We start from the raw sequence: 12408 nt of genomic DNA, 5'->3' as shown, positions 1-12408 counted from the left end.
GGGTTCCCTGTGGTGTAGGTAGTTACAAGGCAAGGTATCAGAATTTACAATGATCTTGTTTAGACAACTTGAATCACAGTTTGTTAAAAAATATTGTACATATGTACATGTACATATAATGAAAACTCTTCAAGTTACAACGTCATCATTTCACTCTCAATGACATCACAAAATCGACCTTCATTTTCATATTCCATCTATCATTGTTACCAACATTTTGGCTGAAGAAATATAATGTACCAAATTCCATTTACTGAGGTAGATTCTCCATAAGGCCCACACAGACATTCCAGTCCCAAACACTAAAGGTAAAAAGGATTTGTCTGCTGCTTTAAGATTTCCAATGGGCGTGTGATTTGCACTTTTCGCACCAAAGTACATTCATCTCTAGGAGACAGAACACGTCTCCTTCCTGAGCTTTATGACGGCTGTGTGGTCCCATGGTGTTTATACTTGCAGACTATTGTTTGTACAGATGAACGTGGTACCTTCAGACATTTAGAAATTGCTCCCAAGGATGAACCAGACTTGTGGAGGTCTACAATTTTCTTTCTGACGTCTTGGCTGATTTCTTTTGATTTTGCCATGATGTCAAGCAAAGAGGCACTGCTGGAAAAATTACTTGTGTCATGCACAAAGTAGATGTCCTAACTTACTTGCCAAAACTATAGTTTGTGAACAAGACATTTATGTAGTGGTTGAAAAGTTTTAATGACTCCAACTGAAGTGTATGTAAACTTCCGACTTCAACTGTATATTTAACTAGGCAAGTCAGTTAAGAACAAATTCTTATTTACAATGACGGCCTAGGAACAGTGGGTTAACTGCCTTGTTAAGGAAGAAATACAGGTTTTTACCTTGTCAGCTCGGGTATTTCATCTAGCAACCTTTGGTTACTGGGCAACGCTCTAACCACTCTAGGCTACCTGCCACCCCGAGTGTTGGGCTGGAGAAAAAGCCTGCACACAGTACCTTTCAAAGACTGGTGTTGGACATCCCTGTTGGAAACGAAGCAGTTACAGAATGAACACAGGAATAGGATGTTTCTTTCCCATTTCCAGTCTACTACCCACTGGGCACAAACTGGTTAAACCAACATTGTTTCAACATAAATTGTCAACGTACTGCGACGTGGAATCTATGTGGAAAGTACATTGGATTTGAAAAAAGTCATAAACGTACACTGTTGTTTGTGGGTGAAATTTCAACCACAGGATTATGTCATTATATTTACCAATGTTCCATATTGACAAACCTTATGATATCTGTTGAATTTGTAATTTTGAAATAACATCAGAACTTCAACGTAATATCCTCCAAAAGAAAAAAACAATAGGCTGAGCAGCACCTCCTACTGATCCATCTATAGGTACCCGTTTGTCTCCTTTCCAGGGTTGCAAACCCAGCCCCGCTTAGCTTTGATATTTGTCACCAGTGTGGTATTGTGAGAATGATTGTTGACAAATCTCCACTTAGTAGATTCCCTGTTGCTATCAAAATCTAATGTTGGATTCAGCGCAACCAAATATCTAAGTTAAAGAATATGACTAAATCAAATCTAATTGTATTTAAAGTTCAAGTTAAAGTTTGATTTGGTTTGATTTAGTCCTATTAATTAACTTATGATTAGTTAACAAATGATATGTTGCATTTAGGTCTCGATCTCAACCAAAAATAAAAGTTAAAGATTGGAAATATTCATGAATTGTATACAGTTCCTTAAATGTTGATATTTGGTTGTGTTGTCAACTAAGCACATTTCAATTTTACCCTTGTAATATGTAAATAGTTAAGGCTATTTTACAAACGAATGTAACAATATTTATTCAACTTTAAAATTAGTTACACATCCTTGGCCACATTTTGAGGTTACTGTAACAATAAATGCTAAAGTAGCATGCGAATGTTGCAGGTCTGTGAAGATCTTCACAATTGGATTAATAATCTGCACATGATCTGAAACGGCAATGACCACTTGAACCACTGTACTTAAATTATCTTAATTGCAGTCCAGGTCATTTTGGTTGTGCTAGTAGATGAAGTACAGTGATAAGATTAATATCTGTTAAAAAAATATCTAAATTGTACCCCATTTTAACTTTGTTCTTTTAAATGGTTGACAGCACAGTGAAATGACATTGGGAATTCAACACATTTTTGACTGTATTTTTGAGTGGGTGAAAATAGTTTATAATCTCATTGATCAACTTATCAACCAAATATTTCCCAATTCTCCACTTTGAAATGATGTGGTGTGCACAGTGGGTAGTTCCTTTCATGGCTTAAATAAGAGTGTCACTCAATCCTTCATCTGCCTACTTACTCTCTCCATCTTCTTCACTACCTCTAGAGAAAACATCACACGGTGTGATGGATGTATATGGATACCATGCCGATATGTTCCCCCATATGGTTTCCTTTGTGCTTAAATTGTTCATGATAAAGTAGGACTCATGTTAAACTCTGGAATGGACTGTCAGTGAATGAGAATGTGATATGTTTGTATGTTTAAGATATGCCTGGACAAATGTGATACTGTATGTCCAGGCATATCTTAACAGCATCTGATTTGGATGGTTCACACCCCGTCTAGTATCCAGGCATCTCTGTTCTCTGATAGGCTACGCTATCTCCATGAACACCTGTGTTTACATGTAAACAGGTCTGGCCTCCATCAGTACACTAGCCTACATGTTGACAACACAGCCCGGCTCCTTGTTGTTGTTTACCTCTGTAAACACGTCTGACAGCCGTGTGACAGCAGGGCTCTGTCCTCCCAGCAGCCCTGTGTGACCAGAGCCAAGGCCGAAAGGCCAGACGTCGGGATCTGATGTCTCTGCCAAATGGCAAACAAAAGGATACAGCGCCAAGGTTCGTAGTCATGCTACCATGCTACTGAGGCATGTACTCAAATGCATTTCTTTAGGGCACCACTGTGTACTTCTGATATTTGAGGTGTTTTTTTTAAGTACTGTTTTACCAAGAAACTCTGTAGAGTTTCTGTAAGGAAGAAGACCATGTATAAAAGTTGCTTAAAATGTTCCAGCCCTGGTTTTGCAGTGTTTATGATTTACAACATGACTCTTATCTATAATTTAGCCTTCAAGTTGTATCATCTTTTATTTCTTAACCTTTTAACCCTATTTTCAACAGGCTGTTATAGCATGTTTTGACAGCCCTCCTACATCAATTTACATCAGTAGTATCCTTTTGGGTTTCTGCAGTTTAATGTTATAATAGTAATAAAAACGGCACTTTTTAATTTATTATCTAAAAATGTTGTCTGTACATGTGAGTAATATGATGGAAGAACCTAGATCATTTGAAATTCAAGAAAAACATTTTGGGGAAATCACACTGGGCAAAAACTGGTTGAATCAACATTGTTTACATGTCATTTCAAAAATCTATATGATGACAATAAATCAATGTGCAAAACTGATTGGGTTTGCTAAAAGTCATCAACGTAAGGGCATTTAGTCTTTTTTTCACCCAACGTTTAATCTAAATCCGATTACATAGTGACGTTTTATGTTGATTTCACATTGAATTCACGTTAGTTGACAACTCAACCAAATGTCAATCAAAACTCGACATTGAACTGGTGTCTGTGCCCAGTGGGATTGTAGTATACACAACCTGAAAATGCATTAATTTCAATGTAATTGAATATTCATGTTTGGACACAAAAATACCATAATTTGGTCAAAATCGAAATCAGTCCCTTGACTTCTCAACCGCGTGGTAGTGTCATGCCCTGACCATAGAGAGCCTTTTTATTCTCTATTTTGGTTAGGTTGGGGTGTGACTAGGGTGGGTAATCTAGGTTGTTAATTTCTATGTTGGCCTGGTATGGTTCCCAATCAGAGACACCTGTTTATCGTTGTCTCTGATTGGGGATCATATTTAGGCAGCCATTTCCCCACTGTGTTTTGTGGGATCTTGTTTATGTGTGCCTGTGAGCAATTCATTTGCATCACGGTTTGGGCGTTCCTGTATTGTTTTTTTTTGTGTGCATTTCATTAAATAAACATGTGGAACCCATATCACGCTGCGCTTTTGTCCGAATGTTCTTACGACGATCGTGACAGGTAGAGCTCTGTAATTTCCAAATTAAACAAAGTTGGAAAACAAATCATTGGAAGTTCTTTGAGTTGTTAGTAATAGGAATTGAAAGTTAAATAATGTTTTCAATCAAGTTTTGTATACCAATAGAATTGAGGAAAAGATTGTTTGTTTACCTCTAGATTATGGATAAACTGGTATTTACCAAGCTAGTGCTAGGCTAACAGTGAGCTAACAGAGAGTTAATGGTAGTTGATAGGCATGGGATGCTACTGTTACTCCATCAGATTGAGGGGTGGTGCTGCACTGTGGAGTGCAGTTAACCATTACCATAGCCACATGGAACAGTGAAAACTGAGTTAATTTCCCCATAGGTGAACAAGTTTTTTTCCAACATGGCCGAAGGCAGGTGCTATTGAGGGAAAGTGACAACATTGTTACAATGTTTATTAAATATTTACCTTACCGAATCTCACCGTGAGCGTTTCCATCGCCTCCTTCCTCTCTCCTTTATTCCTTTCTCAAGCATGCAGAGAGAGGGGCTCTCATCAGTTTAATGAAATTCGTTTTGTTGTGAAAACAGATCAATATCGATGTTTCTAACCTGATTTCTGTTGGTTTTCCATTTTGTGACTTAAGTGGGCTACAGTCTGTCTGTTCCTATCAAACTGCAGATGTGTTCCTGCCTGTGCTCTAGGCCAGCATTCAGGTTGACAGGCCACCACCAAGTATTCAGACTCCTTGACTTCTCCACATTTTTGTTACGTTACAGCCTTATTCTAAAATTGATTAAATAATAAATTTTCTTCATCAATCTACACACAATACTCCATAATGACAGTGAAAGCAGGTTTTTAGAACATTTTGCAAATGTGTTAAACATTTTTTTTAAATGATTCTGAAATAACATATATTGATTTGTTTAACACTTTTTTTTGTTACTACCTGATTCCATATGTGTTATTTCACAGTGTTGATGTCTTCACTATTATTCTACAATGTAGAAAATAGTACAAATAAATAAAAACCCTTGAATGAGTATGTGTCCAAACGTTTGACTGGTACTGTGTAAATAAGGTAAATAAGGTTCTATTTTTCTTCTAAGATTTTTTGAAGGGTAGGATAATTAATGAGGAGTAAACTTGATTTATCTCCGTTCTTATTAGAATTTTCCATTGTAAACAATAAAAATGGTTTCATACCATGAAAGGTACCGGATAGCAAATAGTTTCTGTAATGCAGGCATCCAAAATTGAGAGGTTATGGATCCTGTTCCAGTGGCTCAAATAAAGCATTGCTTTTAGGGCTGCTTAGGCAGTCACAGCTCATTGAGCCATATGTTTGGTTGACTGAGAAGATGCATAATCCCAGAAATCGAAGGAAAATGTGTGGAGTCACTGTAACCTCTCTTCAGTAGTCCCATCTGTCTGGTGAAAGACAGCAGTCTGTGACCATATTTAGTTAACCTGCGTGAATTGTAAAGTTTTACCCATCTTTTTAATCAAAAATAATTTATTAAGCTGCACGGTGTAATAGCATGAGTGATCAAATTGTTGATCCACAGAAATGGACAGGAATGTGAAAAGAAAACAGATTGCAAAACCTGTGTGTGTGCATGTGTGTGGGTTTACATGCATGTGTATGTTCCTGTGTGTGCTTGTATGCATTTGTATATGTGTGTTCACACACATTTCTGTAATGATTTAATTCATTCAAGTGCATGCCATGCATGCATATGGATGAGGGTGATTTGATTCGTTTGTACATGCGTGTAGATGCCATTATATCTTTGCTTCTGGTTCATGTCCTGGGCTATCCATCTGGTCTCAGCCAGAAATAATAATGAGAACTGTGGGCCGCAGAAATAGCCCGTTAAAATGCATACTTTGCTTTTACATGGAATGGTAAGTGGTTTAATACAGTTGGTTGCTTGAAATGTGGCCAATATCCATCCCTCAGCCCCCATGCATCTCTCTCTCTCTCAGGTTACAGTCAAAATGTTATAATCCAAAATTGTAATCAGTAATGGAATTTTGGGATCTGTAAATAAAATTGGTTTAGCCACAGAAAAAGAATGGAACCTTCCCGCTAGCCATGATTGGCTGAGATAATGGGTGGGCTGGACATGCTGAGAGATGAGTTTAGATTGGTCTGCCATGTAGCACGATTCTGTCTATAATGAGCTTCTCAGTATGTGTAGGTAATCCTTTTAGTCAATTTTAGTCTCATCTGACCAGAGTACCTTCTTCCATATCTTTGGGGAGTCTCCCACATGCCAAAGTGTTTGCTTATTTTTTTTTCTGGCCATTCTTCTGTAAAGCCCAGCTCTGTGGAGTGTACGGCTTAAAGCAGTCCTATGGACAGATACTCCAATCTTAATGACCTCCTTGCCTGGTCTGTTAGTTTTGGTGGGCAGCCCTCTCTTGGCAGGTTTGTTGTGGTGCCATATTTTTTAATGGCACCACAGATACTCCAATCTCCGCTGTGGAGCTTTGCAGCTCCTTCAGGGTTATCTTTGGTCCCTTTGTTTCCTCTCTGATTAATGACCTCCTTGCCTGGTCTGTTAGTTTTGGTGGGCAGCCCTCTCTTGGCAGGTTTGTTGTGGTGCCATATTTTTTAAATAATGGATTTAATGGTGCTCCGTGGGATGTTCAAAGTTTCTGATATTTTTTAATGTCCCAACCCTGATCGGTACTTCTCTACAACTTTGTCCCTGACCTGTTTCGAGAGCTCCTTGGTCTTCATAGTTCCGCTTGCTTGGTTGTGCCCCTTGCTTAGTGGGATTGCAGACTCTGGGGCCTTTCAGAACAGGTGTATATATACTTAGATCATGTGACACTTAAATAAAGTCCACCTGTGTGCAATCTAACTAATTACAGTATGTGACTTCTGAAGGTAATTGGTTGCACCAGATCTTATTTAGGGACTTCATAGCAAAGGGGGTGAATACATATGCATCCACCACTTTGCCGTTTTATTTTTAAATTTTGAAGTAAGTTAAATTTTTTCACCAATTTGGACTATTTTGTGTATGTCCATTACATGAAGACCAAATAAAAATCGGTTTCATTGACAGGCTGAAATACAACAAAATAGGAAAAACGCCAACGGGGATGAATACTTTTGCAAGACACTGTAGCTAGCTACATTTTCGGAAATTATACATTTCTTATTTTGAACCTAGTTGGTTAGTGTTTAGCTACCTGTAGATTCATGCAGGGTAGTAATGTTATGAGTTGGTATTATGGTCCATTGTTTATCTAGCTATCTAGCTACATGTCTAAACAAAAGACTCTACTATGCAGGTAACCATTTCACGGTACCATTTTATTTGAAATAGTGTTTGTTTACCAGAGACGTTTTTGTCAATAACAACATGACCTGCAGCAAATTCAATTTAGGATATAACATTAGGCCAATGAGACAGTGTCTAAATTCTAAAATTCTCCGGTAGAATGCCCTGCTTTTATTTCATCACACTCACAACCGTAAGTTATTTTCTGTAATTAGCTCGCCATTAACCTGTAAATAATGATCTTGTTGTGAGTTTATTTTCATGTAATAATGAATGACAACTGTATACTGACATGTCAATAGACGCAGTATAAACCATACTTTAGTCTTGAAATCTTTGGTTGTTTAGTACACAACTGTACTCACTGTTTAAATTCTTGGATATAGGGGGCGCTCTTTTAATTTATGGATAAAAAAACGTTCCCGTTTTAAACAAGATATTTTGTCACGAAAAGATGCTCGACTATGCATATAATTGACAGCTTTGGAAAGAAAACACTCTGACGTTTCCAAAACTGCAAAGATATTGTCTGTGAGTGCCACAGAACTAATGCTACAAGGCGAAACCAAGATGAAATTTCATACAGGAAGTGCCCCAGATTTTGAATGCGCTGTGTTCCAATGTCTCCTTATATGGCTGTGTATGGGTCACGAATGAGCTTAGACTTTCTGTCGTTTCCCCAAGGTGTCGACAGCATTGTGACGTATTTGTAGGCAAATCATTGGAAGATTGACCTTAAGAGACTACATCTACCAGGTGGCCGCTTGGTGTCCTCCGTTGCAATTATTGCGTAATCTCCAGCTGCGTGTATTTTTCGTTTGCTTCGAGGAGAAACCCAACTGCCACGAATGATTTATCATCGAATAGATATGTGAAAAACACCTTGAGGATTGATTCTAAACAACGTTTGCCATGTTTCTGTCGATATTATGGAGTTCATTTGGTAAAAAGTTCGGTGTTGTAGAGACCTCATTTTCGGATTATTTTCTTCGCCAAACGTGATGAACAAAACGGAGCGATTTCTCCTACACAAATAATATTTTTGGAAAAAATGAACATTTGCTATCTAACTGAGAGATTCCTCATTGAAAACATCCGAAGTTCTTCAAAGGTAAATTATTTTATTTGAATGCGTTTCTTGTTTTTGTGAAAATGTTGCCTGCTGAATGCTAGGCTTAATGCTATGCTAGCTATCAATACTCTTACACAAATGCTTGTGTAGCTATGGTTGAAAAGCATAATTTGAAAATCTGAGATGACAGTGTTGTTAACAAAAGGCTAAGCTTGTGAGTGAATATATTTCTTTCATTTGCGATTTTCATGAATAGTTAACATTGCGTTATGGTATTGAGCTTGAGGCTATAATTACGCTCCCGGATACGGGATTGCTCGACGCTAGAGGTTAACACATGGCCTCACATGTAAATCCTTAAAGAGATGAGTGGAGCTAAGGCTTAAGAGGGTTTGAACGATGCTAAATGGGTGTAGACAAAGAAGAGCTCTCCTGCATGTATACCAAAACATTCAAGGTTACAAGTTTATCAACTTTCCAAGCAGAATTACTTTCCCATTGTTCTCAACTGTAGTGTATGATATTCACTTTTCATGTCTCTACTTTTATCCAATGTAAAAAACACAATTTCAAATTTTGCTAAATAAGTCTGAATCGAGCCAGTCGGTCACAAGTGAACGACATCTATTGCAATATAAATCAATGTTAGAGTTTACATACTGTAGATAACCTATAGCAATCGGGGAGAAGGGCCTTGGTCACAGAGGTGACCAAGAGCCCGATGGTCACTCTGACAGAGCTCCAGAGTCCCTCTGTGGAGATATACAATGTAGAACCTTCCAGAAAGACAACCATCTTTGCAGCATCTTTGCAGCATTCCACCAATCAGGCCTTTATGGTAGAGTGGCCAGACAGAATCCACTCCTCAGTAAAATGCACATGACAGCCCGCTTGGAGTTTGCAAAAGGCATCTAAAAGGACTCTCAGGCCATGAAAATCAAGATTCTCTGGTCTGATGAATCCATGATTGAACTCTTTGGCCTGAATGCCAAGTGTCACGTCTGGAGGAAACCTGGCACCATCCCTACGGTGAAGCATGGTGGTGGTAGTATCGTGATGTGGGGATGTTTTTCAGCGGGAGTGACTGGGAGACGAGATTGGATCAAGGGAAAGATGAAAAGTACAGAGAGATCCTTTATAAAAACCTGCTCCAGAGCGCTCAGGGCCTCAGACTGGGGCAAAGGTTCACCTGCCACCAGGACAACGACCCTAAGCACACAGTCAAGACAGCGCCGGATTGGCTTCTGAACAAGTCTCTGAATGTCTTTGAGTGGCCCAGCCAGAGCCCGGACTTGAACCCGATCGAACATCTCTGGAGAGGCCTGAAAATAGCTGTGTAGCAACGCTCCCAATCCAACCTGACAAAGCTTGAGAGGATCTGCAGAGAAGAATGGGAGAAACTCCTCAAATACAGGTGTGCCAAGCTTGTAGCGTCATACCCTAGAAGACTCGAGGCTGTAATCACTGCCAAAGGTGTTTCAACAAAGTACTGAGTAAAGGGTCTAAATACTGTATGTAAATGTGATATTTCATAATAAAAAATAAAAAAAAATCTAGGTGTCTAAATACTTTCCAAAATATAACTTTTTAGAAAATCATTTGAAATTGACAAGTTGACACATAGCCTATAAATAATTAGCAGACAGAGTGCCTTGGTTTGAAGGCAGTGTGGGTTAACCACATTTTCTGCACAAATCTGTCGAATATTGGCCTGATGGAAACTACAACTCCCTACTAGATCGCACAGTTCGGGTTTGATCTCATTTACAGTATTTCTAGAGAAAATGCGAAATTGAGCTCACAGAAAAAAATTGAAAGAAATGGAATTCAAATAATTGAACAGACATGAGTCAATTAGTTGGTAAAAAACAAAAAATAACCCACATTTTGTTTAATTGCTCAGCATTAGTAAGTGATTACAGATACATTTTCTCTGTAATCGGTTACATGTAACGGATTATTATTCTGAATGCAAGTACAGATATTTGGACACGGCGAGTCTCTCTGCTCTTTCTCCCTCTTACATTTTCTGTTTTTATCAGTATATATGCATTCTCAAATAGTACATTTTAAGTGTGTGTGTTAGTGTGTCAGTCCGTGCGTTTGTGTGATAGAATGAGAGTAATGCAACATAGCCTTAGGTGTCTGAGACACAGCAAGGTTAATAACTTTCCCCTGGTGTTCCTCTCCTCCCCAGTAAAATGTAGTCTTTATCTCAATAGGATCTCATTGTTAAAAAAAGGTGAAATTAAAAAATAAAACAATAATGATTCTCTAAAGTATTAGTCTTTATCCTTTTCACTCATTGACAGACAGTCGTAAGGTTTACGGTAAAGAATAAAGATGGTTAACTAGGGGTCCTCGTTTTTAGGCTTATCAGGTTTGCCTCTAGCTTTACAAAGGAAACGTGGGTCATGTTCATTAAGGCACACTGTAACAAACATTATTTAACCATTTGCAACATTATATGAAAATGAACGTTTCTTATTGGATAAGTCCAGGTACTGCTTCCCTGTTTCAGACCATTTTCTCCTGTTTGGTGCATAATGATCATGGTGGGAGTGAATGTCTGCTTTCTCCCCTAGTTGGTTTAGTATAGTGGGCTGCTGCTTCTCATGTCACCACTGCAGCAGCTCCAATAAGTGGCAATCAGTATCCCTTTCAGAGGCATATCACTAAACAACATTGTAAGCTAGATTTCTTGGAGGATGCTTTACAAGGATGCAGCAGGATTCGAATGGGCATGCAGATGGAATGATATACCACACAACCATATTGAGCAAACATATACAAAGACGGTGATAGATTGGAAGATATAATCTTGTGATTGTGAGGTTGTGATATAATTTTGTGATTGTGAGGTTGTGATTAACCAATGCACACACACAATAGTTGTTAAGCAGGAGGCTTGGTTCATCTGTTGTCACAAACCATTCTCAGATGTTGTCTTTAATTCTCTCATTCTCTCCCTCTTTATCTCTCTCTCTCTCTACCCCTCTTTCTCACTCTCTCTCTCTCTCACAGATGCCGGGTCAGGCTCGGGAGATGACGGTAAGATCGCTCTACTCTTTTCTCTTCATTAGTTTTCATTTTCCCTTATATTACTGTTGTTTCTGTACTCATTCTCCTTGCTTAGAAACCTGACTGGCACACTACTTGGAAGTGAGCTTTCACATAACATATTCAGATGGGGAACGAATGCATATTCACAAACATGCACGCACGCGCTCAATAAACACACTGCATGGACAAATGAACAAACGCGCTCTAGAACATAAACACACACACACACAAACACAAACATTTGTTTGTATTCTCTCAGACATGCAGACACATCCTGACACACACACCATGCAATAACTAAATAATCATGCATGTAAACAGTAAGAACACTCTAACATGCTTAGCAAACCCCTGTACCATGCAAATGACACCCTATTCCCTATATAGTGCACTACATTTGACCAGGGCCTAAGTAGTGGAACATGTTGCCATTTGGCATTTGGGATGCAGCTATGGTCACAGAGCCTGGTGAGAGAAACAGGAAATTAGTCCCTTTTCTGGAGTGTGTTGCTTGCTTCCTCTTCCTCTCCATCTCTCTCTCATCCCCCTAACTCTCTTTCTCTCTATAGCCCTCTCTCTCCGTCACCCACTCTCTCTCTCTTTACCCCTCTCTTCACACTCCTCCTCCTAATGTTGCTGTTATTACCTGTATGGTGGCAGATCTGGGATAAAAGTAGAAAGGAATGGGAAGCTTTTGAGTAGGTGACAGGAAAGGTGTAGGTACGAGCGTACATGCTTGTGTGTATCTGTGCTAAAGAGATGTAATTCTTGTAGCTGGATTTTGTTTCGCTCATGTATGTTGATTTGTGTGTTTGCGTGCGTGCATGTGTTTGTGCGCTCTCGTTTGTTCATGCAAACATGTGTGTGTTCCTGTGTGTGTATGTGGGTTTGTCCATTCATTAGTGCATGTGGA

The 12408-nt window shown here is 38.8% G+C and overlaps 1 protein-coding gene across 1 annotated transcript in view; it reads left to right on the top strand.

Moving 5' to 3' along the window:
* The window catches only part of tmeff2a (transmembrane protein with EGF-like and two follistatin-like domains 2a), a 147129-nt gene that overhangs the window by 56024 nt on the left and 78697 nt on the right, over positions 1 to 12408 (top strand). The window contains exon 4 of the mRNA XM_020462258.2: positions 11457 to 11483. Coding sequence (XP_020317847.1) covers positions 11457 to 11483 — 27 coding nt within the window. The remainder of the gene's footprint in view (positions 1 to 11456; positions 11484 to 12408) is intronic.

This window comes from Oncorhynchus kisutch, linkage group LG26 (genome assembly GCF_002021735.2).
Source record: "Oncorhynchus kisutch isolate 150728-3 linkage group LG26, Okis_V2, whole genome shotgun sequence".
In the NCBI taxonomy this organism is placed as follows: Eukaryota; Metazoa; Chordata; class Actinopteri; order Salmoniformes; family Salmonidae; genus Oncorhynchus; species Oncorhynchus kisutch.
Note: the sequence above shows the minus strand (reverse complement) of the source record. Positions and strands in the feature narration are given on the sequence as shown.